This window comes from Rana temporaria, chromosome 10, assembly GCF_905171775.1.
Source record: "Rana temporaria chromosome 10, aRanTem1.1, whole genome shotgun sequence".
In the NCBI taxonomy this organism is placed as follows: Eukaryota; Metazoa; Chordata; class Amphibia; order Anura; family Ranidae; genus Rana; species Rana temporaria.
In genome coordinates this window covers 31,241,141-31,265,773 of record NC_053498.1, presented here as the reverse complement: position 1 = coordinate 31,265,773, position 24,633 = coordinate 31,241,141, and the positions used below count along the sequence as shown (strand labels likewise).

Here is a 24,633-nt window from a genome sequence, read left to right as displayed (position 1 = left end):
TATTTGGTTTTGGGTTTAATGCGGCTTTCATTTTTTTAAATCCCTTATCAGCTTATATTAGCATTCAATAAGCATGTTTATTACAAACAGAGTAGCTTTTTATTGTATGTATAATTTTTAATTTCCTCTCCTCAGCCCCTGGCTTTTTAAAGTCTGCATAATTTAGAATTATCAGTTACATTTCAGTGCACATTTTTTTTTTTCTCTCTAATCATTGAGTATGAAAACCTACAATTTAAGCATTTTCTGTTACGTAATATTATTACTAAATCCAATTCCTATCCTGTCCCTCTTCTTCGTATTCCGTTCATCTCCCACATAGATCACTGACTTCATGTTTCCTGACTTGTTCTTCTTGCAGGTAGCCGTCATTTCAGGAAATTTTGAATTGGGGGAGTTAATTAAGAGCCACAGGGACACTGATGTTGGTGAGTAACTTGCTACGAAACATGAGTAATCCTTTAAAGCATGCTGCAACATTTGATTTACACATTATATCTGTGAAATATAGTGTGGGTATTTCTTCAGTTGCGTCTGCACTCCCTAAAATATATACCCCCATTTCCAAAAAAGTTGGGATGCTGTGTAAAAGCTACACAAAAAAACAGAATGCGATGATTTGCAAATCTCAGAAACCCATATTTTATTCTCAATAGAATATAGAAAACATATTTAATGTTTAAACTGAGAAAATGTACAAATTAAAAAAAAAAATTACTTGTTAGTACTGTCTACTTTGCCAACTCTTTGTTCCCATGACCCAACTTTTTTGAGATGTGTTGCTGCCATCAGTTTTGAAATGACCTTATTTTTTTATTTTTATTTTGTACATTTTCTCAGTTTAAACATTTAATATGTTTTCTATATTCTATTGTGGAAAAAAATAAGGTAATTTTAAAACTTATTACCTTATTTTTTTTTCACAATAGATTATAGAAGACATCTTAAAGTGGAGGTTCACCCGAAAAGTTAATTTTTAACCTTAGATTGATGCTCATTTTGTCTAGGGGAATCATGATTTTTTTTAAAAATAGAAGCAGTACTTACCGTTTTAGAGAGCGATCTTCTCCGCCGCTTCCGGGTATGGGCTGCGGGACTGGGCGTTCCTACTTGATTGACAGGCTTCCGACGATCGCATACATCGCGTCACGATTTTCCGAAATTAGCCGTTCGTCGGTGCGCAGGCTGGCCAGGCCATTGGGACTACAGGGAGTTTCCCGGTGGGCCGATGGCTCAGTGGGCCGGCTTCAGTGACAGCGGACCGCCCCCCCCCCCCCGTTCCTCTGTCTCTCCCTTCCCGCAGCGCTCACCTCATCTCCCTGCCCACAGCGCTCAACTGGGAGGGAACAAAGAAGTAGGGGGATGACAGAGGAGCATGGGGGAGGGGACAGTAAGCTGACTCAACAGTTATGGCCTGGGAGTTTCTCACTTCTGCCTAATCTTGTCCCATAAGGGGGGCACCAAACTCATTCTTTGCCCCGGGTGAAATAATGTCTAGCTTCCTCACTGGTACTGCCAATAAGAGTACCAGCCGTTCTACTCTAACAAAGTAAAACGGCTAGTGGCTAGTGAAGGGGGAGAGGGGGCTTGGGTGGCCGAGGGGGGGGGGGTGCAGGATTTGTCCGGCCGCTGTGGGAGAGACCTGTCAAAGTGGGCCAGTCTGGAAGAAGTCCAGGGCCAAATGTTTGTCCCAGTCCAGCCCTGTATAGAGCCGCACCGACGTTCGGCTTCTTTCGGCTACTCGTGACGCGATGTATGCGACCGTCGGAAGCCTGTCAATCAAATAGGAACGCCCAGTCCCAAAGACCATACCCGGAAGCGGCGGAGAAGATCGCTCTCTAAAACGGTCAGTACTGCTTCGATTTAAAAAAAACTACCCGATTCCCCTTGACAAAATGAGCATCAATCTAAGGTTAAAAAAAAAAATTCGGGTGAACTCTCGCTTTAAATGTTTAAACTGAGAAAATGTATAAAAAATAAATAAAAAAATAAGGTAATTTTAAAACTGATGGTAGCAACACATCTCAAAAAAGTTGGGTCATGGCAACAAAAAGCTGGCAAAGTAGACAGTACTAACGAGGAAGAATTGGAAGAACATTTTGCAACTAATTATGAACAAAGATTGTCTCTGGACAGCCGCACTCTGAACAAATTGTAGCCTTTTATTAAAAGAAGGACAGCACTACAAGTCACAGCAAAATAAAATAAATCTGACCACTGACGCGTTTCGCACTGAAACTAGTGCTTAGCTATGACTAAGCACTAGTTTCAGTGCGAAATGCGTCAGCTGTCAGGTTTTATTTTATTTTGCTGTGACTTGTAGTGCTGTCCTTCTTTTAATAAAAGGCTACAATTTGTTCAGAGTGCGGCTGTCCAGAGACAATCTTTGTTCCTTCTTTGCTAAGTGCATTGCCTGCACCTGAGTTGTCTGCAACGGAGGATATTCATCTGGGTTCCCACCTGGGGCGGCTATTCCCTTTTCCCTTGCAACTAATTATGTTAATTGCAAACAGGTCAGTAACATTATTGGGTATAAAAAAAAAGCAATGTGGAGAGTAATGCCGCGTACACACAATCATTTTTCGGCTTGTAAAAAAACAAAGTTTTTCAGCCTCTAGAAAAAACAAAGGGCCAGATTCACATACAAATGCGTTACGCTGCGGCGGCGTAACATATCCCATTTACGTTACACCGCTGCAAGTTTACAGCGTAAGTGCCTGATTCATAAAGCACTTACCTGTAAACTTGCGGAGGCGTAGCGTAAATACGCCCGGCGCAAGCCCGCCTAATTCAAATGGGGCAGGGACCATTTAAATTAGGCGCGTTCCGGTGCCGAACGTACTGCGCATGCTCCGTCCCTAAAATTTCCCGACGTGCATTGCGCTAAATGACGTCGCAAGGACGTCATTGGTTTCGACGTTAACGTAAATGGCCTCCAGCGCCATTCACGGACGACTTATGCAAACGACGTGAAATTTAAAAATTCGACGTGGGAACGACGGCCATACTTAATATGGGTTAGACCACCTAGAGGGCATGCTTAGTTTTACGCGACGTATCTCTACGGAAACAACGTAAATTTAGAGCGACGGGCAAAGCGGACGTTCATGAATCGGCGTAACTAGTCATTTGCATATTCTACGCCGACCGCAATGGAATCGCCACCTAGCGGCCGGCCTAGAATTGCAGCCTAAGATCCGACAGTGTAAGTCACTTACACCTATCGGATCTTAGGGCTATCTATGCGTAACTGATAATATGAATCAGCCGCATAGATACAACAATCGTATCTCAGGGATACGACGGCGTATCAGGAGATACGCCGTCGTATCTCTTTTGTGAATCTGGCCCAAAGTTTTTTCCAACTTCATCATTAAAACGACGTTTGCCTACACACGATCGTTAAAAAAAAAAATGCTCTAGCAAAGCGCGGTGACGTACAACACGTACAACGGCACTATAAAGGGGAAGTTCCATGCGGATGACGCCACCCTTGGGGCTGCTTTTGCTGATTTTGTGTTAGTAAAAGACGATTCGCGCTTTTCAGTCTGTTACAGCGTGATGAATGTGCTTACTCCATTACGAACGGTAGTTTTACCAGAACGAGCGCTCCCGTCTCATAACTTGCTTCTGAGCATGCACGTTTTTTTCTCCTCATTAAAGCCCACACACGACCATGTTTTACAACGTTAAAAACGTCGTGAAAAATTATAGCATGTTCTAAATTTTTAATGCCCATTTTTTACATTGTGAAAAATGCTCTGTTGCCCACACACGATCGTTTTTAATGACATAAAAAAACGTAATCTTTTACAACCCGAAAAACGGTCGTGTGTACGCGACATTAGGCCTGGTTCACACCTATGCATTTTTAGTGCTATTTGCATTTTGCAGATTTGCAATACAATCCATTTAACATGGTTATCTACGGAACACGTTCTGTAGTGCAAATCTGCAAAAAGCACCAAAAATGCATAGGTGTAAACCAGGCCTCAGAGTGAATCAGAAATTGATGGGCAGAGGTTCAACAATCTGTGAAAATCTAAAAATTGTATATATAAAAATAAAAAAAGAGAACGTGTGTTAAAGAAGGTAAAATTCATCTGCTTTCAGCCATTCATTTTGCTAATTTTTAATCTACCATTCCCTTTTTTTGGTTTGTATTATTTAATTTTCATTTTAATGACCCATTTTCAATGGGAGAGCACACATTTAATTATCCATCAAATGAACTTCCTTTTTCAAAGCTCCAGCCCAGTACCAGCACCCCGTCTCCTCCAACATTAGTGACTGACTTCACAAATGCGCCTTTGGAAGCATGGTCAAACATTCCCATAGACACACACTTCCCAGAAGAGTTGAAGCTGCTATAGCTGCAAAGGGTGGGCCAACTCAATATTGAACCCTATGGACTGGGATTCCATTAAAGTTTGTGTGCGTGTAAAGGCAGGTGTCCAGGCCCGGATTTCCCACAAGGCCACTGAGGCCAGGCCTCGGGGTGGCAGGGTGCCAAGGGGCGGCAGCGGCATTGAGTCCCCCGACGCCCGGAACATACAGTTAATGGCGGTAAGTTGCTTTCTAGCAGGACTAAATGTAGTGTGGGGGAATCTGCTCGCTCGTTAACAAGTGATTGTGGCGATGTCACCGAAATCACTTGTAAAATGTGTGCTGCCGTCCGTCCTCCCCTCCCCCCCCCCCCACACACATACCTCTCTCTGCTGGCTCTGTCTTCGGGACTCCGTCCTCCCCCCAGCCGCCGAGTCTGTCTCCTGTCCCCGCAGCCGCCGATGTACACAGTGAGCTGTGCTCCTCCCATCTCAGCTGTGACAGGAGTTCTAGCACAGTGCCAGGACTCCTGTTTTGGAGGTGACGGGGTCAATCAAGAGAACCTGTCACCTCCAATTGCTATCACACAGGGAAGTGATAAATAAAGTTAAGTGAAAAAAATTGATAAAAAAAAAAAAATACTAAAATAATAATTAAATTAATAAAATAAAGTAATTAAAAAGTAAAGAATAAGAAAAATATTAAAAATAAGAAAAGTATACAATAATAAGAAAGAGTCAATAACAAGCTACAAATAAAATAAAATAAAAAAAAAGTGATTAAAAAGTAAAAAAAAAAGAAACAAAAAATATTTGAACTAACCGTGCCGCCCCTGCCATCCGGTTGCCATCCTCTGTTGATTTGGGGGGTGGGGGTAGTTTAGTTGGCGGGGAGGGGGTACATTGCGGAACCTGGCCTTGGGGCGGCAGGGAGAGCAAATCCGGCCCTGCAGGTGTCCCAATACTTTTGGTAATATAGTGTATATTTCTATGGAAAATCCACTAGTGATGTATCATTTTAGTGAATTTTCAAAACACAGAATAATTATTGGCCAAAAAATATCTGTTTAGATACTTTCTCAAATGTTAGATTAAAGTATTACAAATTTGTTGCAGATAAGTTCACCCACAATCGAGAAGTACTAAGAACAACATATTCAGCCTATGGGGCAACTTTAGTATGGTAATATCGTTGGGCAGGTGCTTTCTACTTTCTCCACTACAGGTGGCAATCTGCTGCAGCAGCATTGTAGTTGTAGAGAAAGTCTCCTCTATGGTTTTGTGTGTCACCGGGAAAGCTATCCAATTGGATGCCGCCACCCCATGTGACTCTCACAGCCATCTTGGGTAAGGCAGGGCCTTGTTAAGACCCTGGATCCCAGGTTTGGTGAATATTTTGCGAGTGTGTAGAGTAGGGACAGGTACCCCGCCTGGTAGGGACAGAACCAGTGGCGGGGAAAGGTTCCTGATGAGGGAAAGTGGAAGGTTTGCAACCTCTCTGGACATCTTCCCGCTTGGGCAAGAAACGGACAGACCGCACTCTGCCCCTTTCAACAGGCACTGTCAGTTTGGCTGAAACCTGCTTTCTTCACGTTGTTGGACCTGTGAGTGTTACCAGTTGGGTTTGAACTGTCTTTGCATTCTTTTAATACAAGTACTTTCTTTACACTTGGACTGTGTACATTATTGCAGCCGCACCACGTTGCACCCCATCTACATGCTTATCTGGAAAAAAAGCCAAACTTGGGTTACCTCGGTCATGATGGGGGGCTTGGGGCTCATGGATGCAGTGAGAGGCTAGTGGTGTCAGTTTTTTTTATTTCTGTGCCCCGGATAGGGGGATTCTCGATTTGTCCTGTTTATCAATACCATTGAAAGTGAAAGTGTAAGAAAAACCCAAATTTTTGGTTGTCCCCAGAAAAGTAATCTTCCAATGGGGATACTTCCAGGTAAATCCAAGATAATTCTGGTGGCCTGCGGGGCCCCAAGGGATTCCCCCAATTTGCAGGGATTTCCTCTGACTTCCTGTTTTGGCTATGGGACAGGAAGTGAAGGTAAATCTCCCCAATGGTGTACAGATGGCAAAAAAAACAAAACATGGGGTTATAACTATGGATGCACCGATATATCGGCACCAATACAAATCGTCCGAAAACGGCTGTTTTGGCGACATGCCGATACAGCTTAAAAATTTACGATATGGGCATCGGGTGCCCTGTAAAAATGATGGCCGCTGGGCTGTCACGGCTCCATCCTCTGACTCTGCATATGGCGAGTGTCGCTGCCAAAGTGTCCCTCCTGAGTCCTCCTGACTCGATCAGCTATTCAAAAATGGCACTGGGTGGCGCCATTACGTATCTGTGCATGCGCCGCCCAGCCGAGCGGATACAAACTTTTCCCGAGCCCGGCCGGCTTGGGGCTCGGGAAAGCTTGTATCCGCTCGGCCGGGCGGCGCATGCACAGATAAGTAATGGCGCCACTCGCGCCATTTTTGAATAGCTGATCGAGTCAGGAGGGACACTTTGGCAGTGACACTCGCCATAGGCAGAGGACGGAGCCGTGACAGCACAGCCCAGAGTCCAGCCCTGCTTCAAGGTAATAAAGAAGATGGTGGCAGAAGGTGATGGTGGCACTGTGGCAGGAGGTTGTGGGGCAGGAGGTGATGGTGGCACTGTGGCAGGAGGTTGTGGGGCAGGAGGTGATGGTGGCACTGTGGCAGGAGGTTGTGGGGCAGGAGGTGATGGTGGCACTGTGGCAGGAGGTTGTGGGGCAGGAGGTGATGGTGGCACTGTGGCAGGAGGTGATGGTGGCAGGAGGTGGGGGTGGTGTTTTAACAAACAATTATTTAAAAATTAATTTTCATTTTCTTTTTCGGTTTCGGCCTGACATTTTTTTTTATTTCGGTTTCGTTTCGGTTCTGAAATTTCCATTTCGGTGCACCTCTAGTTATAACCCCCCCTAATTTATCCAATATGGAAAAAAAAGTTTGTCCTATAGTTCTACTAACATATAGGCTTCTGATGTCTTAGTGATTGATAATTGTGCTCTTTTCACCTATTCGTAGTTGGCTACTGCTACTTAACAGTAATATATCCACATTATATTTTTATATAGTACCCTTTCAAGAATCTCCTTCCTATGCCGTCCATCGCAGAGAAAGTGGAAAAGCTCTCTCCGTTCCCCATGTTCTTCTACGTGCCAATAGTGACAATAGCCTCTCACTGCCTGACTGGATGGTCTTCTCTGCATCCACTGCCAACACTGTTACTCTGCAGGGACAAAAATCCTCAGGGGGAACTCTACGAAGCGCCAGTAGTCCACGAGGGGCTCGAAGTCGATCACCTTCAAGAGGACGCCACACGGAAGAGTCGAAGAAACAGCCACGTGGACGCCCCAGGTAGATGGAAATAGATGAATTAATATACAGTCAAATATATAATCACATTCTTTTTTATAGGTTCTTGATAAGAAAAGGATACTTTTTATTTTGTTTATTTAGAATTTTTGTTCAGTTACAAAAAATAAAGGTTGTATATTTATTTTTAATTCTGTGAATGTCAAATATTACAAGTATATTTCATGTTTACCACAGCCAACAAATGACAAGTGACAAGTAAACCACAAAATAAGTCACATATACTATATTTAACGGAATTTTAATTTATAAACAAACTTAAAAAACAAATAATATAAGTGACCGTGTAATGATCCATATAGATCAGTTGATTTGATCCTTTCAAATGATCTTTCAGTTAAAAAGATAGTTTGACACTGGAAAAAAAATATGGATTTGTTTGAATTGGATTTTTGATCAAGACTATCCCTTTCGTTTATATCAGGGGTGCTCAACCTTTTGAAGAGCCACTAGTAACTGGTAACTGGTCGCGGGCCACAATGAAATAAAATGGTGCCGAATTAAAAAAAAAATTATATTGAATAGCATAATGGAGATTTTCCTCCTGCAGTTGCTGAATGACGGGGGGTGAGAGGAGGAGAAGCTTTCAGCGGTTGCAGGAGGAAATTGGATAAGATTTGTGTTTGTATATGTGCCCCCACTGCCCCTCCTGTCTAAGTGTAAAACAGAATGTGACAGGGAGGCCACAAGGGTCCCTTGGAGCATGGGGCGGGGTCGCCATTGTGACCCCTGATGCTACACCAGTGGTTGGGAATGGTGATAAAAACACATCGCAACTATGGGGTTTTAATACCCCCCAAACTGCACATATAAATGAGCCCTTAATGTCCTGAGTCCCCTATAAGGTTGCTTTTGCACTGTGGTTTATCCACACCACGTGTGCAGGCGCATTGCACCGGCGGCTTTCCACAAACTTTTATTATATTTTGCAGGTGTGGGGCACTTTCTGAAAGCACACAAAACTCCTTTATTCATTTTGAAGTGAAGGGCCACATCAGAGGTCTCCAAGGGCCACATGTTGCGCACCACTACGTTTTATAATCAAAGACATTGAGCTCCTGTGTCACTCACTAGGCATTTGTTCACATCTGATTTTGCATTCCTAAGTCAATGGAAATGCAAAACTCTCATGAAAGAGGTCAACTGCACCTGTCAATGAATTTGGAATGGCCTCAGAAGGGCCTCAACCAAAGTCAAAGTGATGCCATTGACACATGTCCAAAGCTCTTTGACACAGGCCCTTCTACTTATGGTCAGCATGAAGGCCTTCTAATGAAAACATCAAACAGGTACTTAGAACTGCCTGCATCTGATTCAGGCAAGTACTTGCATCAAAATCAGTATCATTATTAATACAGGCAACATATTCAGGTAATCTTAACTACCTACAATTAAATAACCTGTCGCTATGGCAGAAACTGATTCTTAATATACATAAATCATGCCATAAACTTGCCAACCGTGCTAAACCTGAATGACGGCTACACCTTGGTCCGCCAGATCTGGGAGAGCGCCAATAAACATCCTCCCAGAACCCTGCCCCCTATGCACCTCCTGTAGCACGCATCAGGCGCACTCTGTCACCGCTGTATCCTTTGGACACGGCTAATCAAAGATTGGGGTAAAGGGCCAATCACAGCAGCTTTTACCATGTGATCAGCTGTGTCCAATAACAGCGGATTACATGTCAACAGACTTTCCTGTTATCGACATTCCTTTCCCCCCACGCTGTGTCTGGTACTTAATGGAAGAAGAAAGGGGGGTGGAGCCACCTGGGGTGTTCTAAGGAGCCCTAACCAATCCCCAATCTGGTTTGGCAGGGGGCAGCCCAGCTGGGAAAGAGTTGAAGCAGGTGGAAGATGGAGATGGAGTTTTAGGCTGTCGGGGCCTTGAGGGAACTCCCCAGCCTACAGGGGGGGGGGGTTGTGACCTTGGGCCCTCTTGCAACCCACAAAAGTGTCCTGACCAGAAGGCACAAGAATGGACAGCTGGAGAACACTGCCGGGCAAGTCTCCAAGAGTTCCACAGATGCAGCCAAGTGGGTGTCGGTAGGACTGGGAGGTATGCCAGAGAGGATTGAGATGCAGCAGTCTGGGATGGGTGCAGAGCCGGTACGGAGGATGGTGGTTGCATTGGGCAGTGGAAAGGGTAGCTGCTGCCAGGAGGGCTGGCAGTGCCTTAGGAGGTGGTGCTGGGAGCAGTAGCCACAGGGACAGCTAGCACTGGAACGTTCAATATTTTGCTACATCGTAGGGGCCTGTGGCCTCTGCCTGTAAAGGGTATTTGCTTTAGGCCTGGCTGAGACAGTGTTGGGCCTACAGTGCTAGCTAGTCTGGAAACAGCAAGAAAGTGATGTGCAGGAGGAGAAAGGAGTGATGATCTGCAAGCAAGCAAGTGCAGGAGGAGAAGAGGAAATTCAATAGTCCCAACTTTGACCTTTGTTCTCCTGGGCATATCATAAATTCCCATCTCTATCCAAGTATAATTTTCCTCAATAAAACATAAAAACAAGTGCAAGGACTGATTTCATGAATCTGAGTGCGTGAAGAGTGTGTGCCTTGCTGGGCAGGCAGGGTGACAGACGGACCACTACATTCAGCAGCCCCTATGGGAGTACCACTACACTAGTTTATTTTTTTGTGTCTGTGCCCCTTTGGGGAGATTTATCTCCACTTCCTAAGAGTAAGTGGAAATCTCTAAAAAGTGAGGGGACCTCTTCTCTTAGACAGCTGTCACCAGGACTGGTGTTTCCTTTGGAAGATTTACCTTCAGGCCTCGTACACACGACCGTTTTCCTCGACCGAATCCATCAAGAAACTTGGTGGCAGAGCTTTTTTGCCGAGGAAAATGGTCGTGTGTATGTTCATCGAGAAAACTGTCGGGGAACTTGATGAGAAAAAAAAAAGAACAAGATCTGTTTTTCCTCGTCGGGAGTCTCAATTTCCTCGTCGGGCTGGTTTTCGACGAAAAACATGATCGTGTGTATGCTTAGAAACCCACACATGCTCAGAATAAAGTATGAGACGGGAGCGCACCTTCGGTAAAAGTAGCGTTTGTAATGGAGATAGCACATTTGTCACGCTGTAACAGACTGAAAAGTGCAAATTGTCTCCTACCAAACTTTTACTTAACACGCAGTAACATGAGATTAGCAAAAGCAGCCCCAAGGGTTGTGCCAGTGGAATCGAACTTCCCCTGCCGTCGTATGTGTTGTACGTCACCGCGTTTGAGAACGACGAGATTTGGTTTTGACAGTGTGTATGCAAAGAAAGTTTGACAAGTTTCTCGACAAGCCTGACAAGGAACTCGTCGAGGAAAACGAGTTCCTCGGTCGTGTGTACGAGGCCTCACTGTCTGTTCTGGTGAAAACTGTAAAGCTGTGATGATTGCAGCGAGAACAAATACAAAGGGTGAATTTAATTTTCCAAAACTAAAATTCCCAAATCTAAAACCTTGACTAAACATACACTTTACCACCTATTTAAAAGAACAGTCATAACACTCATAATTTACTCTGTTCTCATTAACTTTGATTACAACCACTGTACAGAAATTGATATTTACAGAAAAGATATATAGGGACACCTTCAGGCTGACTCTGATATAGTGTCACTTTACTGATAAGTCCATAAGACCCTTTTGTTGATCGTGATGAAGGGTTTAGCACTTTCACATTGGAAAGTATTTTATCTGTATCATAATGCAGATTTTCTAGCTTCACTAACTTTAAAGGCTTTGCTGCAGTCATTTGAAAGAAGAGGCAGGATAGAGTAGACAGTTGTTTTTGAGCCAAATGAGGACATGAAATAGTGCCATAAAGACATTGGAGTTGATTTGCTAAAAGTGGAGAATGTAAAATCTAAAGGCAGCTCTACATAATAACCAGTCAGCTTCCTGATTTTGTTTATTTTTTTTTTTGTCAACGCTTAATTGAACAAGCAGAGTTTAGAAGCTAATTGGCTACTATGACCAGCTGCACCAGATTTTGCACTCTCCAGTTTTAATAAATACACCCCATTGTGTGTTGTCAGATTTGTTTTATGCAGCCTTTCCCATCTTTAAATATGGACAAACCCTTAAAAAAAAAAGTCTTGAATCTCAGGTAACCTCTGCTAATTACTGTATCTACAGCTCACAGTACATCATTAGTGTGATGTCAGTGGGATAAATGTTGTGATCAGTGGGAAGAATGCTCCTTACATTGGTGATCAGTGAGAAGAATGCTCCTTACATTGGTGATCAGAGGGAAGAATGTTCCTTACATTGGTGATCAGAGGGAAGAATGTTCCTTACATTGGTGATCAGTGAGAAGAATGCTCCTTACATTGGTGATCAGTGGGAAGAATGCTCCTTACATTGGTGATCAGTGGGAAGAATGTTCCTTACATTGGTGATCAGTGGGAAGAATGCTCCTTACATTGGTGATCAGTGGGAAGAATGCTCCTTGCATTGGTAGCCAGTGGGAAGAATGCTCCTTACATTGGTGATCAGTGAGAAGAATGCTCCTTACATTGGTGATCAGTGAGAAGAATGCTCCTTACATTGGTGATCAGTGGGAAGAATGCTCCTTACATTGGTGATCAGTGAGAAGAATGCTCCTTACATTGGTGATCAGTGAGAAGAATGCTCCTTACATTGGTGATCAGTGGGAAGAATGCTCCTTACATTGGTGATCAGTGAGAAGAATGCTCCTTACATTGGTGATCAGTGGGAAGAATGCTCCTTACATTGGTGATCAGTGGGAAGAATGCTCCTTACATTGGTGATCAGTGGGAAGAATGCTCCTTACATTGGTGATCAGTGGGAAGAATGTTCCTTACATTGGTGATCAGTGAGAAGAATGATCCTTGCATTGGTAGCCAGTGGGAAGAATGCTCCTTACATTGGTGATCAGTGAGAAAAATGCTCCTTACATTGGTGATCAGTGAGAAGAATGCTCCTTACATTGGTGATCAGTGGGAAGAATGTTCCTTACATTGGTGATCAGTGAGAAGAATGCTCCTTGCATTGGTAGCCAGTGGGAAGAATGCTCCTTACATTGGTGATCAGTGAGAAGAATGCTCCTTACATTGGTGATCAGTGGGAAGAATGCTCCTTACATTGGTGATCAGTGGGAAGAATGCCCCTTACATTGGTGATCAGTGGGAAGAATGTTCCTTACATTGGTGATCAGTGGGAAGAATGCTCCTTACATTGGTGATCAGTGAGAAGAATGCCCCTTACATTGGTGATCAGTGGGAAGAATGTTCCTTACATTGGTGATCAGTGGGAAGAATGCTCCTTACATTGGTGATCAGTGGGAAGAATGCTCCTTACATTGGTGATCAGTGAGAAGAATGTTCCTTACATTGGTGATCAGTGGGAAGAATGTCCCTTACATTGGTGTTCAGTGGGAAGGATGCTCCTTACATTGGTGATCAGTGGGAAGAATGTTCCTTACATTGGTGATCAGTGGGAAGAATGTCCCTTACATTGGTGATCAGTGGGAAGAATGCTCCTTACATTGGTGGCCAGTGGGAAGAATGCTCCTTACATTGGTGATCAGTGAGAAGAATGCTCCTTACATTGGTGATCAGTGAGAAGAATGCTCCTTACATTGGTGGCCAGTGGGAAGAATGCTCCTTACATTGGTGATCAGTGGGAAGAATGCTCCTTACATTGGTGATCAGTGAGAAGAATGCTCCTTACATTGGTGATCAGTGGGAAGAATGTCCCTCACATTGGTGATCAGTGGGAAGAATGCTCCTTACATTGGTGATCAGTGAGAAGAATGTCCCTCACATTGGTGATCAGTGGGAAGAATGTTCCTTACATTGGTGATCAGTGGGAAGAATGCTCCTTACATTGGTGATCAGTGAGAAGAATGTTCCTTACATTGGTGATCAGTGGGAAGAATGTCCCTTACATTGGTGTTCAGTGGGAAGGATGCTCCTTACATTGGTGATCAGTGGGAAGAATGTTCCTTACATTGGTGATCAGTGGGAAGAATGCTCCTTACATTGGTGGCCAGTGGGAAGAATGCTCCTTACATTGGTGATCAGTGAGAAGAATGCTCCTTACATTGGTGATCAGTGAGAAGAATGCTCCTTACATTGGTGGCCAGTGGGAAGAATGCTCCTTACATTGGTGATCAGTGAGAAGAATGCTCCTTACATTGGTGATCAGTGGGAAGAATGCTCCTTACATTGGTGATCAGTGGGAAGAATGTCCCTCACATTGGTGATCAGTGGGAAGAATGTTCCTTACATTGGTGATCAGTGGGAAGAATGCTCCTTACATTGGTGATCAGTGAGAAGAATGCTCCTTACATTGGTGATCAGTGGGAAGAATGTTCCTTACATTGGTGATCAGTGAGAAGAATGTTCCTTACATTGGTGATCAGTGGGAAGAATGCTCCTTACATTGGTGATCAGTGGGAAGAATGCTCCTTACATTGGTGATTAGTGGGAAGAATGTCCCTTACATTGGTGATCAGTGGGAAGAATGTTCCTTACATTGGTGGCCAGTGGGAAGAATGCTCCTTACATTGGTGATCAGTGGGAAGAATGCTCCTTACATTGGTGATCAGTGAGAAGAATGCTCCTTACATTGGTGATCAGTGGGAAGAATGTTCCTTACATTGGTGATCAGTGGGAAGAATGCTCCTTACAATGGTGATCAGTGGGAAGAATGCTCCTTACATTGGTGATCAGTGAGAAGAATGTCCCTCACATTGGTGATCAGTGGGAAGAATGTTCCTTACATTGGTGATCAGTGGGAAGAATGCTCCTTACATTGGTGATCAGTGGGAAGAATGTTCCTTACATTGGTGATCAGTGAGAAGAATGTTCCTTACATTGGTGATCAGTGGGAAGAATGTTCCTTACATTGGTGATCAGTGGGAAGAATGTTCCTTACATTGGTGATCAGTGAGAAGAATGTTCCTTACATTGGTGATCAGTGGGAAGAATGCTCCTTACATTGGTGATCAGTGAGAAGAATGCTCCTTACATTGGTGATCAGTGGGAAGAATGTCCCTTACATTGGTGATCAGTGGGAAGAATGTTCCTTACATTGGTGGCCAGTGGGAAGAATGTTCCTTACATTGGTGATCAGAGGGAAGAATGCTCCTTACATTGGTGATCAGTGGGAAGAATGCTCCTTACATTGGTGATCAGTTAAAAGAAGAATGTCCCTTACATTGGTGATCAGTGAGAAGAATGCCCCTTACATTGGTGATCAGTGGGAAGAATGTCCCTTACATTGGTGATCAGTGAGAAGAATGCCCCTTACATTGGTGATCAGTGAGAATAATGCCCCTTACATAGCTGACCAGTGAGAAGAATGCCCCTTACATTGGTGATCAGTGGGAAGAATGTTCCTTACATTGGTGATCAGTGGGAAGAATGTCCCTTACATTGGTGATCAGTGGGAAGAATGTTCCTTACATTGGTGGCCAGTGGGAAGAATGTTCCTTACATTGGTGATCAGTGGGAAGAATGCTCCTTACATTGGTGATCAGTTAAAAGAAGAATGTCCCTTACATTGGTGATCAGTGAGAAGAATGCCCCTTACATTGGTGATCAGTGGGAAGAATGTCCCTTACATTGGTGATCAGTGAGAAGAATGCCCCTTACATTGGTGATCAGTGAGAAGAATGCCCCTTACATTGGTGATCAGTGAGAAGAATGCCCCTTACATTGGTGATCAGTGAGAATAATGCCCCTTACATAGGTGATCAGTGAGAAGAATGTCCCTTACATTGGTGGCCAGTGGGAAGAATGTCCCTTACATTGGTGATCAGTGGGAAGAATGTCCCTTACATTGGTGATCAGTGAGAAGAATGCTCCTTACATTGGTGATCAGTGAGAAGAATGTAAACAAAATGTTATAGAAGTTCTAATCCATTTCCACTCTATCCAAAACACTCATAATTGATTAGTTGGCTGATTATTGTTTTGATTTATTACTCAGATAATACCCTTAAAGTGTGGTGTAAAATTTAGTTAATATGTCATGTTTAAAAAAAAAAGGCAATATAAATTTCTAGATATCTCTATGCAGTGGTAAAGATAAATAACCAACTATATAGTTAAAGAGAAAAATCTCTAATCCACTCTGAAAATGCATTTTTGCACACGCGATTTTGCTGTGATTTACATCTTTTATGGGTTTTTTTTTGGCCAATTTGTTGTTGGGTAGATAAAAAAATGCAAATTTCTGTAAAAACACACCACGCGCTTTTCTGCAGCTTCTCCATTGAAGTCTATTGAACCAAAAAAAGCACCGTTTTGCATTGAAAAAAGTTCCTGACCCTTTCCAAATATGCAACGCCTGAAAAAGCATGGATGTGAACGTCTCCAATAGGAAACCATGTTATATGAACTGTGGTTTGTTTCTGCAAAAAAGCACCAAAAAACGCATAGGTGTGAACCAGGCCTAAGACGTTTAGTAGCAGCCGCATGTTTTTTGTATCACCTGTCATAATGGGGTTTAAAAACAAAACGGAAATTAGCCCTTTATAGTACAAAAACAGAGCAGATAATTGCTACTATAAGGGGTTAATTTAGATTGTGAGAAAAGTGAAAGTAATAATATAGATTACTTATATCATTCACCAGGGCTCGACAAAATCCGGGCGCCCGGTCGCAATTTGCAACAAGAAATTATGCTCGCAATCCAAGTTTTTACTGTATATAATAATACAGTAAATACACCCAGAAGTAGGATATATGGGAGCTATATGAATGGTGGAAGGGAATCTTTTATATTGAAATAGTACTAAAATCTGAGACTTTTTTTTTCATGGATATCATTTTAAATATAATGCACAACACTGTACAATAAAATAGTGCGCTTGTGAGCTCGATGCACAAATACGGTGTGACAGAAAGTCATCACCATTTTATTCTCTAGGGTGTTAGAAATAATATATTGTAAGGGGTTAGCTCGGTAGCGGGGTGTGTGACCCCTTGGATGGGTTCACCACACACTGAATTTATACAGACAGGCAGTCGAAGACGGTTGAAAACAAAGTTTTTGGTTTATTCTTTCCATCAAGTGCAAGCATCCAAACAGCATAAACAAAATCAAACATGAAATAAACCCTGGCCACTTTGGGCGTCTACCTTCCACACAGGAACCTATCTAGGGAGTCTGGCACAGCCTAGTGCTGGGCAGACAGTGCTGGTTATACAGCAGAAAAACAATAGTCGTTTGATTTTTATCACACAGAAAAAATCAATCCTCTCCTCACCTCCTCAGAAGACTTTCAGTACTACCCTCTTTCACTCAGAAAGCCTCAGCATGCAGCAAATTAGTGGTAATCCTCTGGACTACTTATAGAGGCCTTAATTGCCTCATTCTGAACAGCTGAAGTCTTCCAACGGCCTTTAGCCTTTTCTGGCTACGTTTGCAGCCGACTCCTAATAACAATTGGTGTATTATCTAAACAAGGCAGCAATGTATGTCCCGTCTGTGACAACACCCACAGATTTACCTGACTTCCTGTCACATATATAATGTTTAAGGGTTCAAAGTCATTTACTAGCAAAAAAAAAATCATTTTAACTTGTAAACAACAAGTGTCAAAAAGAGGCTCGGTCCTTAAGTGGGTAAATAACAAACATATTATACTTACCTGTTCTATGTAATGGTTTTGCACAGAGCAGCCCCGGTTCTCCTCTTCTGGGGTCCCCCACTGACACTTCTGTGCCAGAGTGCCCCAAGTATAGTATAAAGTGCCCCTATATGTAAAAAAAAAAACTTTAGAACCACTCGCTTCCTGCCCAGGACTACGTGTCCCATGAGGCATTGCTCCTCACACATTCACAACTTCTTAGGCACTTACTGACATGTATGGATGGTGTACTGAGCTGTATGTGTGCTGCACTGCATTTCCTGATATGTAAACAAACTATGCATTCTGTATGCAGGTGTTGCGTCAGATTAGTCGACCTATCAGAATTGGTAACGGAAGTGACGTTTTGTCTCCTCCATCTTGCTACACCCCACACTACTCCACAGTAACGATACACTGAGAAGAGGGCAAGCGGACATCTTGTTACACCCACCTGAGTTTTGCATTTCACAGTTATTTTTAACAGTAGTAAACAGAGCTTAAAAAGTGAAATACAATGTTTAGAAATCCGACAGACTGTTTAGATGTTGAATTTTAAAAGCTGCTGACCTCACAGGTTTGCTAATGTGACAGAACACCACTTACTTTATAATTCAACATGTGAACAGTCTGCGGGATTTCAAAATACTGTGTTTCACCTTATAAGATCTGTTTACTGTTAAAAATAACTGTGAAATGCAAAACTCTGGTGGGTGTAACAAGATGTCCGCTTGCCCCCTTCTCAGTGTGTCGTTACTGTGGAGGAGTGCGGGATGTAGCAAGATGGAGGCTACGGAACGTCACTTCCATTACCAATTTTGATGGGTCACCTAATCTGACGAAACACAGGTCAACTAATTAGCTGGCCGATTAATTGATTATGAAAATATTTGACAATCAATTAGTTGTCAATTAATCGATTTGTTGTTTTGGCCCTAAACTGGATATTCACATTTACAAGTAATAACACCAGGGGGTAGTTAGTCCAGCAAGCATCACTAACTCACTATGTAAATCACCAATGATATTCACAACATGCAAGTAAAATGACTCCGCAGATGAGACAAACCGCTTTGAGGTGGGCACCAAATGCAAGTAACAATTGGTATGTTCACTCCCTGAATATTGGCACGGGCAGCAATAAATAATAAAACAAATCCCAACTTTCACATCTCTAGGAATATCATTTAAATACCTTTATTCATTATGGCCACTAGGTGGCAGTGTGGTTCTTTCTCTAAATAAAAAAATAAATAAAAATACAGCACATTTTTATTATAGATGTCTGTCCTGGAATTAGATTTATTTGTAATTTTGTATATCAGATGTACCGTATTTATCGCGGTATAACGCACTCCCGCGTATACCGCGCACCCCTAAAGTGGCCCCCAATCCTGTGGAAAAAAAGTTTTTTTTGTACTTACAGTTTTGGTGTCTTGCGCAGCGTCCATCGGCGGCCTCGTCAGGTCTGGCGTCCTTCTGTGGCTTCGGGTGTCCTCTTCGGCGGGTCCGGCGTCCTTCTGCGGCTTCGGGTGTCCTTCTGCGGCTTCGGGTGTCCTTCTGCGGCGGGTCCGGTGTCCTCTTCGGCGGGTCCGGCGTCCTTCTGCGGCGTCCTCCCCGCTCGTTTCCCGCGCCGAGTTTGAATACTGCGCCGACATATACAGAGCGCAGTACACTCGTGTATTGTCGGCAATGCTCAGCTACCCGCGCTGACGTCCTGTACGTCCAGGACGTGAGCGCGGAAGGAGCCGAGACTGTCTGACTATACCCGAGTGTACTGCGCTCGGTATATGTTGGCGCAGTATTCAAAACTCGGCGCGGGAAAGCGGGTATCGGCGTATACCGCGCACCCACGATTTTGCCCTGATTTTCAGGGCAAAAAAGTGCGCGGTATACGCCGATAAATACGGTTTTAGAAATAGGGCTTGTCCACACTAGCTTTGCTCTCTGAAGAGCCACTGAATGGTTGAATCGCTCTTTAGAAAGAATTTGATCACCTCCTCAATGCCTGCTTTAAAGTGGATGTCACAATGTAGAGTATAAGATTTCCTATCATCTGTGCCCAGTCTTGCCACACAGAGTTAATCCAGCTCTGAGCAATCCTCTTTTATTATTCCAGATAAAACCCTGTCTAAATACAAAGTCCATTCCTCTCTCCTTGCTTTGAGTGACAGGTTATTTACATATCTAGCTTGGACATGTTTATCATATGTTATGTTATGTTTATCATAATATAAGGTGATCCACAGGTCATTGTATATTACCAGGATGTGTTATGTGGGGGGAGGGGTGGATTTCTCACTTTTTATACTGTGGATCACCTCATATTATGATATACATAACATATGATAAACATGTCCAAGCTAGATATCCTTGCAGAGCTGCCCTATTCACTTAAATAGGTTGCGTTCAGTGGGTGGTAGCGCCTGCCAAATGCAACAGGGGATATAATTCCTGCCAGGGCCCAGAAGCATTGCGGCCATAGCGTGTGTACAACCCCTGCTACTGCCTCTGCAACTAAAGAGGGTAACTGTTCTGTTCTTGCTAAACGTTTGCCCCTGCAGTGTATGTAGCTCAATATACAGTTTAAATCTTGAATCCTAAAATAACCAGGCTGTCTGTAACTTTGGATCTTTATTACAATGAACAGGTGGTGGCCATATAAGAATAGGATGTACATGTGCAAGCGTATGTGTGGTGAAACTAGAAATAAACAGATAAATGAACATATAAGAATTGCATGAACATAAACAAATGTCCACTAGGTATACAAGTAAACAATCTTTAGCATACCAGCGATGCTGCCTTAGAAGAACCAGGATTTTCCTAGGAAACATGTGGTGCTGACTCCATGCGGTCTGTCTCAATGGAGAAGATGAAAGAGTTGTAATAGGAAGTGGAGCTAGTTCCCAGTGATATGACAGGAAATGTGTATTAACCATAGAACACTTTGGGCCAGATTCTCGTACATCCGCGCAATTTTGTGCGGGTGTAACGTATCTGATTTACGCTACGCCTCCGCAACTTAGACGGGCAAGTGCTGTATTCTCAAAGCACTTGCTCCGTAAGTTGCGGCGGCGTATCGTAAATCGGCAGGCGTAAGCCCCGCCTAATTCAAATTTGGATCAGGGGGGCGTGTTTTATGTAAATCTACTGTGACCCGACGTGATTGACATTTTTCCCAAACGGCGCGTGCGTGCGCCATCCGTGGAATTTCCCAGTGTGCATTGCTCCAAAGTACGCCGCAAGGACGTCATTGGTTTCGACGTGAACGTAAATGACGTCCAGCCCATTCACGGACGACTTACGCAAACAACGTAACTTTTTCAAATTTTGACGCGGGAACGACGGCCATACTTAACATTGGTACGCCGCACTTATGCCTCATATAGCAGGGGCAACTATACGCCGTAAACGTCGTAACTTTACTGCGTTGGTCGGGCGTACGTTCGTGAATTTGCGTATCTAGCTGATTTACATATTTTGACGCGTAAATCAGCTTACACGCCCCTAGCGGTCAGCGGAAAAATGCAGTTACGATCCGACGGCGTAAGAGACTTACGCCTGTCGGATCTAATGGATATCTATGTGTAACTGGTTCTAAGAATCAGGCGCATAGATACGACGGATCGGATTAGGACTTACGACGGCGTACATGGCGCTGCGCCGTCGTAAGTCCTTTCAGAATCTGGCCCTTTGTGTCAAAAATAGGTAAAAAATGCGCAACCAACATAAAAAACAAAAACAAACAAAGTGTCCTGTCATGAAAAAAAGAAACCGTGTACAAATTGGTGTAACAATTAAGTGCATCCCACGGGTGAACAATGCAAGTGAAATTATACAAAGAAAGTGTCCACTGCAGATGATATTGATTAGATGTAATCACAAGATAAATTCATCCAACAATGTTATCCATATGGTTTTCAGCCGTTGATATATATTCAGACAGAGATACCGCTTACCAGATTCGATGGACCTCTATTACGGAGGTCTTATGGGCTCATCAAAACCAGGGGTCACTCAGAGGGATCCTCTTTGGCTGAGCACTGGTGTACTAGCGTGTCTGTCTTCCTTCAAGCTTCCCGGGGCTGTGATGGATCCTATTCCAGGCAATTGGGCGGAGCAACTATTACCTGACATCACCACGCCCCAGCTGATCGGCCGGAGCCGCTGCTGGAAGTTTTATCCTGTTTTTTAAACTGTTCTGCTTAAATAAGCTTTTAAATTGATGTCAGTAAACCTGCTTTTTCAATAAAGTTTTTTTTTGGAGTACCCAAATTATACTGCACCATGAAGCTTTTTTTGCTCTTCCTCTAATATATCCGCACACCACGCCATTGGAAGCTGATATTGGAAGCGGAGATTGCCTGGATTAGGATCCATCACAGCCCCGGGAAGCTTGAGGGAAGGCAGACACGCTAGTACACCAGTGCTTAGCCAAAGAGGATCCCTCTGAGTGACCCCTGGTTTTGATGAGCCCATAAGACCTCCGTAATAGAGGTCCATCGAATCTGGTAAGCAGTATCTCTGTCTGAATATATATCAACGGCTGAAAACCATATGGATAACATTGTTGGATGAATTTATCTTGTGATTACATCTTATCAATATCATCTGCAGTGGACACTTTCTTTGTATAATTTCACTTGCATTGTTCACCCGTGGGATGCACTTAATTGTTACACCTATTTGTACACTGTTTCTTTTTTTCATAACAGGACACTTTGTTTGTTTTTGTTTTTTATGTTGGTTGCGCATTTTTTTACCTATTTTTGACATGTTTGTTTAGCTGTGTATTCCAGCTTTTTTGTATTATTGCAGCACCAGTCAGTTTCATTGTTCGAAACAACATTTTTTCCTCTCGTTGGGTTGGAAACGTACAGGGAGTGCAGAATTATTAGGCAAGTTGTATTTTTGAGGATTAATTTTATTATTGAACAACAACCATGTTCTCAATGAACCCAAAAAACTCATTAATATCAAAGCTGAATATTTTTGGAAGTAGTTTTTAGTTTGTTTTTAGTTTTAGCTATTTTAGGGGGATATCTGTGTGTGCAGGTGACTATTACTGTGCATAATTATTAGGCAACTTAACAAAAAAAAAATATATACCCATTTCAATTATTTATTTTTACCAGTGAAACCAATATAACATCTCAACATTCACAAATATACATTTCTGACATTCAAAAACAAAACAAAAACAAATCAGTGACCAATATAGCCACCTTTCTTTGCAAGGACACTCAAAAGCCTGCCATCCATGGATTCTGTCAGTGTTTTGATCTGTTCACCATCAACATTGCGTGCAGCAGCAACCGCAGCCTCCCAGACACTGTTCAGAGAGGTGTACTGTTTTCCCTCCTTGTAAATCTTACATTTGATGATGGACCACAGGTTCTCAATGGGGTTCAGATCAGGTGAACAAGGAGGCCATGTCATTAGTTTTTCTTCTTTTATACCCTTTCTTGCCAGCCACGCTGTGGAGTACTTGGGCGCGTGTGATGGAGCATTGTCCTGCATGAAAATCATGTTTTTCTTGAAGGATGCAGACTTCTCCCTGTACCACTGGTTGAAGAAGGTGTCTTCCAGAAACTGGCAGTAGGACTGGGAGTTGAGCTTGACTCCATCCTCAACCCGAAAAGGCCCCACAAGCTCATCTTTGATGATACCAGCCCAAACCAGTACTCCACCTCCACCTTGCTGGCGTCTGAGTCGGACTGGAGCTCTCTGCCCTTTACCAATCCAGCCACGGGCCCATCCATCTGGCCCATCAAGACTCACTCTCATTTCATCAGTCCATAAAACCTTAGAAAAATCAGTCTTGAGATATTTCTTGGCCCAGTCTTGACGTTTCAGCTTGTGTGTCTTGTTCAGTGGTGGTCGTCTTTCAGCCTTTCTTACCTTGGCCATGTCTCTGAGTATTGCACACCTTGTGCTTTTGGGCACTCCAGTGATGTTGCAGCTCTGAAATATGGCCAAACTGGTGGCAAGTGGCATCTTGGCAGCTGCACGCTTGACTTTTCTCAGTTCATGGGCAGTTATTTTGCGCTTTGGTTTTTCCACATGCTTCTTGTGACCCTGTTGACTATTTTGAATGAAACGCTTGATTGTTCGATGATCACGCTTCAGAAGCTTTGCAATTTTAAGAGTGCTGCATCCCTCTGCAAGATATCTCACTATTTTTGACTTTTCTGAGCCTGTCAAGTCCTTCTTTTGACCCATTTTGCCAAAGGAAAGGAAGTTGACTAATAATTATGCACACCTGATATAGGGTGTTGATGTCATTAGACCACACCCCTTCTCATTACAGAGATGCACATTACCTAATATGCTTAATTGGTAGTAAGCTTTCGAGCCTATACAGCTTGGAGTAAGACAACATGCATAAAGAGGATGATGTGGTCAAAATACTAATTTGCCTAATAATTCTGCACTCCCTGTATATTAGCACATTTAGTGTGTGGTATGGTATACATGTTTTTTTTTTTGTTAACCCATTAGAACTCACTTGAAATATTTTTTAGCACAGGCTGCACTGATCACTATTTTGGGGGGAAGCGCAGATTGTTCACGCTTTACAACCATAGAACACTGCTCATCAATAGTCTTTTGTTAGTGTGGCATCTAGTGGACAATGCTGGTATTACAAGTCCTGAAGATATTTTTCTTGTAGGCTGAAGGCATGACAGTAACGGTTAGCGGGTGGGTGGTAAATGCGCTACTTAACCACATGGTTTAACCCCCTCCCCCAACTGGCACTGTGACTGTGCCCATAGAGTTTTAAAAAAGGCAATACAGAGTTTTAAAACAAACAAAATCAATTAAGTACAGTGGCACTTTTATTTTGCAGCACTGGGGTCCTCAGTTTGAATCCCAGCCAGGGCAATATCTGCATGGAGTTTGCATGTTCTCCCTATGCTTGTGTGGGTTTCCTTGCACGTTCAAAGACTTGCTGGTACAATAACTGGACTTAGTATGTGTATTAATGCTTATTAGATTGTAAGCTCTTTTAGGACAGGAACTAATATAGTAATTGTACAGTTTGTAAAGCACTGTGCAAAATGTTGGCACTATCTAAATGCCTGTAATAAATCAATTCTTGCTTTTGTCTATTTCAGTTCCAGTGGTTCTACTAAAGAGCCCCCTGCTGGTGGGACTGTGAATCACCGCATGAAAAAGAAGCTCTATTCAGCTGTGCCAGGACGAACATTTGTGGTCATAAAGCCGTACCAGGCCCAGGGGGAAGGAGAAATATCTCTCAGCAAAGGAGAAAAAGTCAAAGGTAAAATGTT

At 43.1% G+C, this 24,633-nt stretch overlaps 1 protein-coding gene across 1 annotated transcript in view; it reads left to right on the top strand.

Annotated features, from left to right (window-relative positions):
* Positions 1–24,633, top strand: part of LOC120916489 (SH3 and multiple ankyrin repeat domains protein 1-like) — an 89,881-nt gene that overhangs the window by 42,198 nt on the left and 23,050 nt on the right. Inside the window, exons 4-6 of the mRNA XM_040327479.1 lie at positions 362–428; positions 7,440–7,722; positions 24,460–24,623. Of these exons, the coding sequence (XP_040183413.1) occupies positions 362–428; positions 7,440–7,722; positions 24,460–24,623 (514 nt within the window). The remainder of the gene's footprint in view (positions 1–361; positions 429–7,439; positions 7,723–24,459; positions 24,624–24,633) is intronic.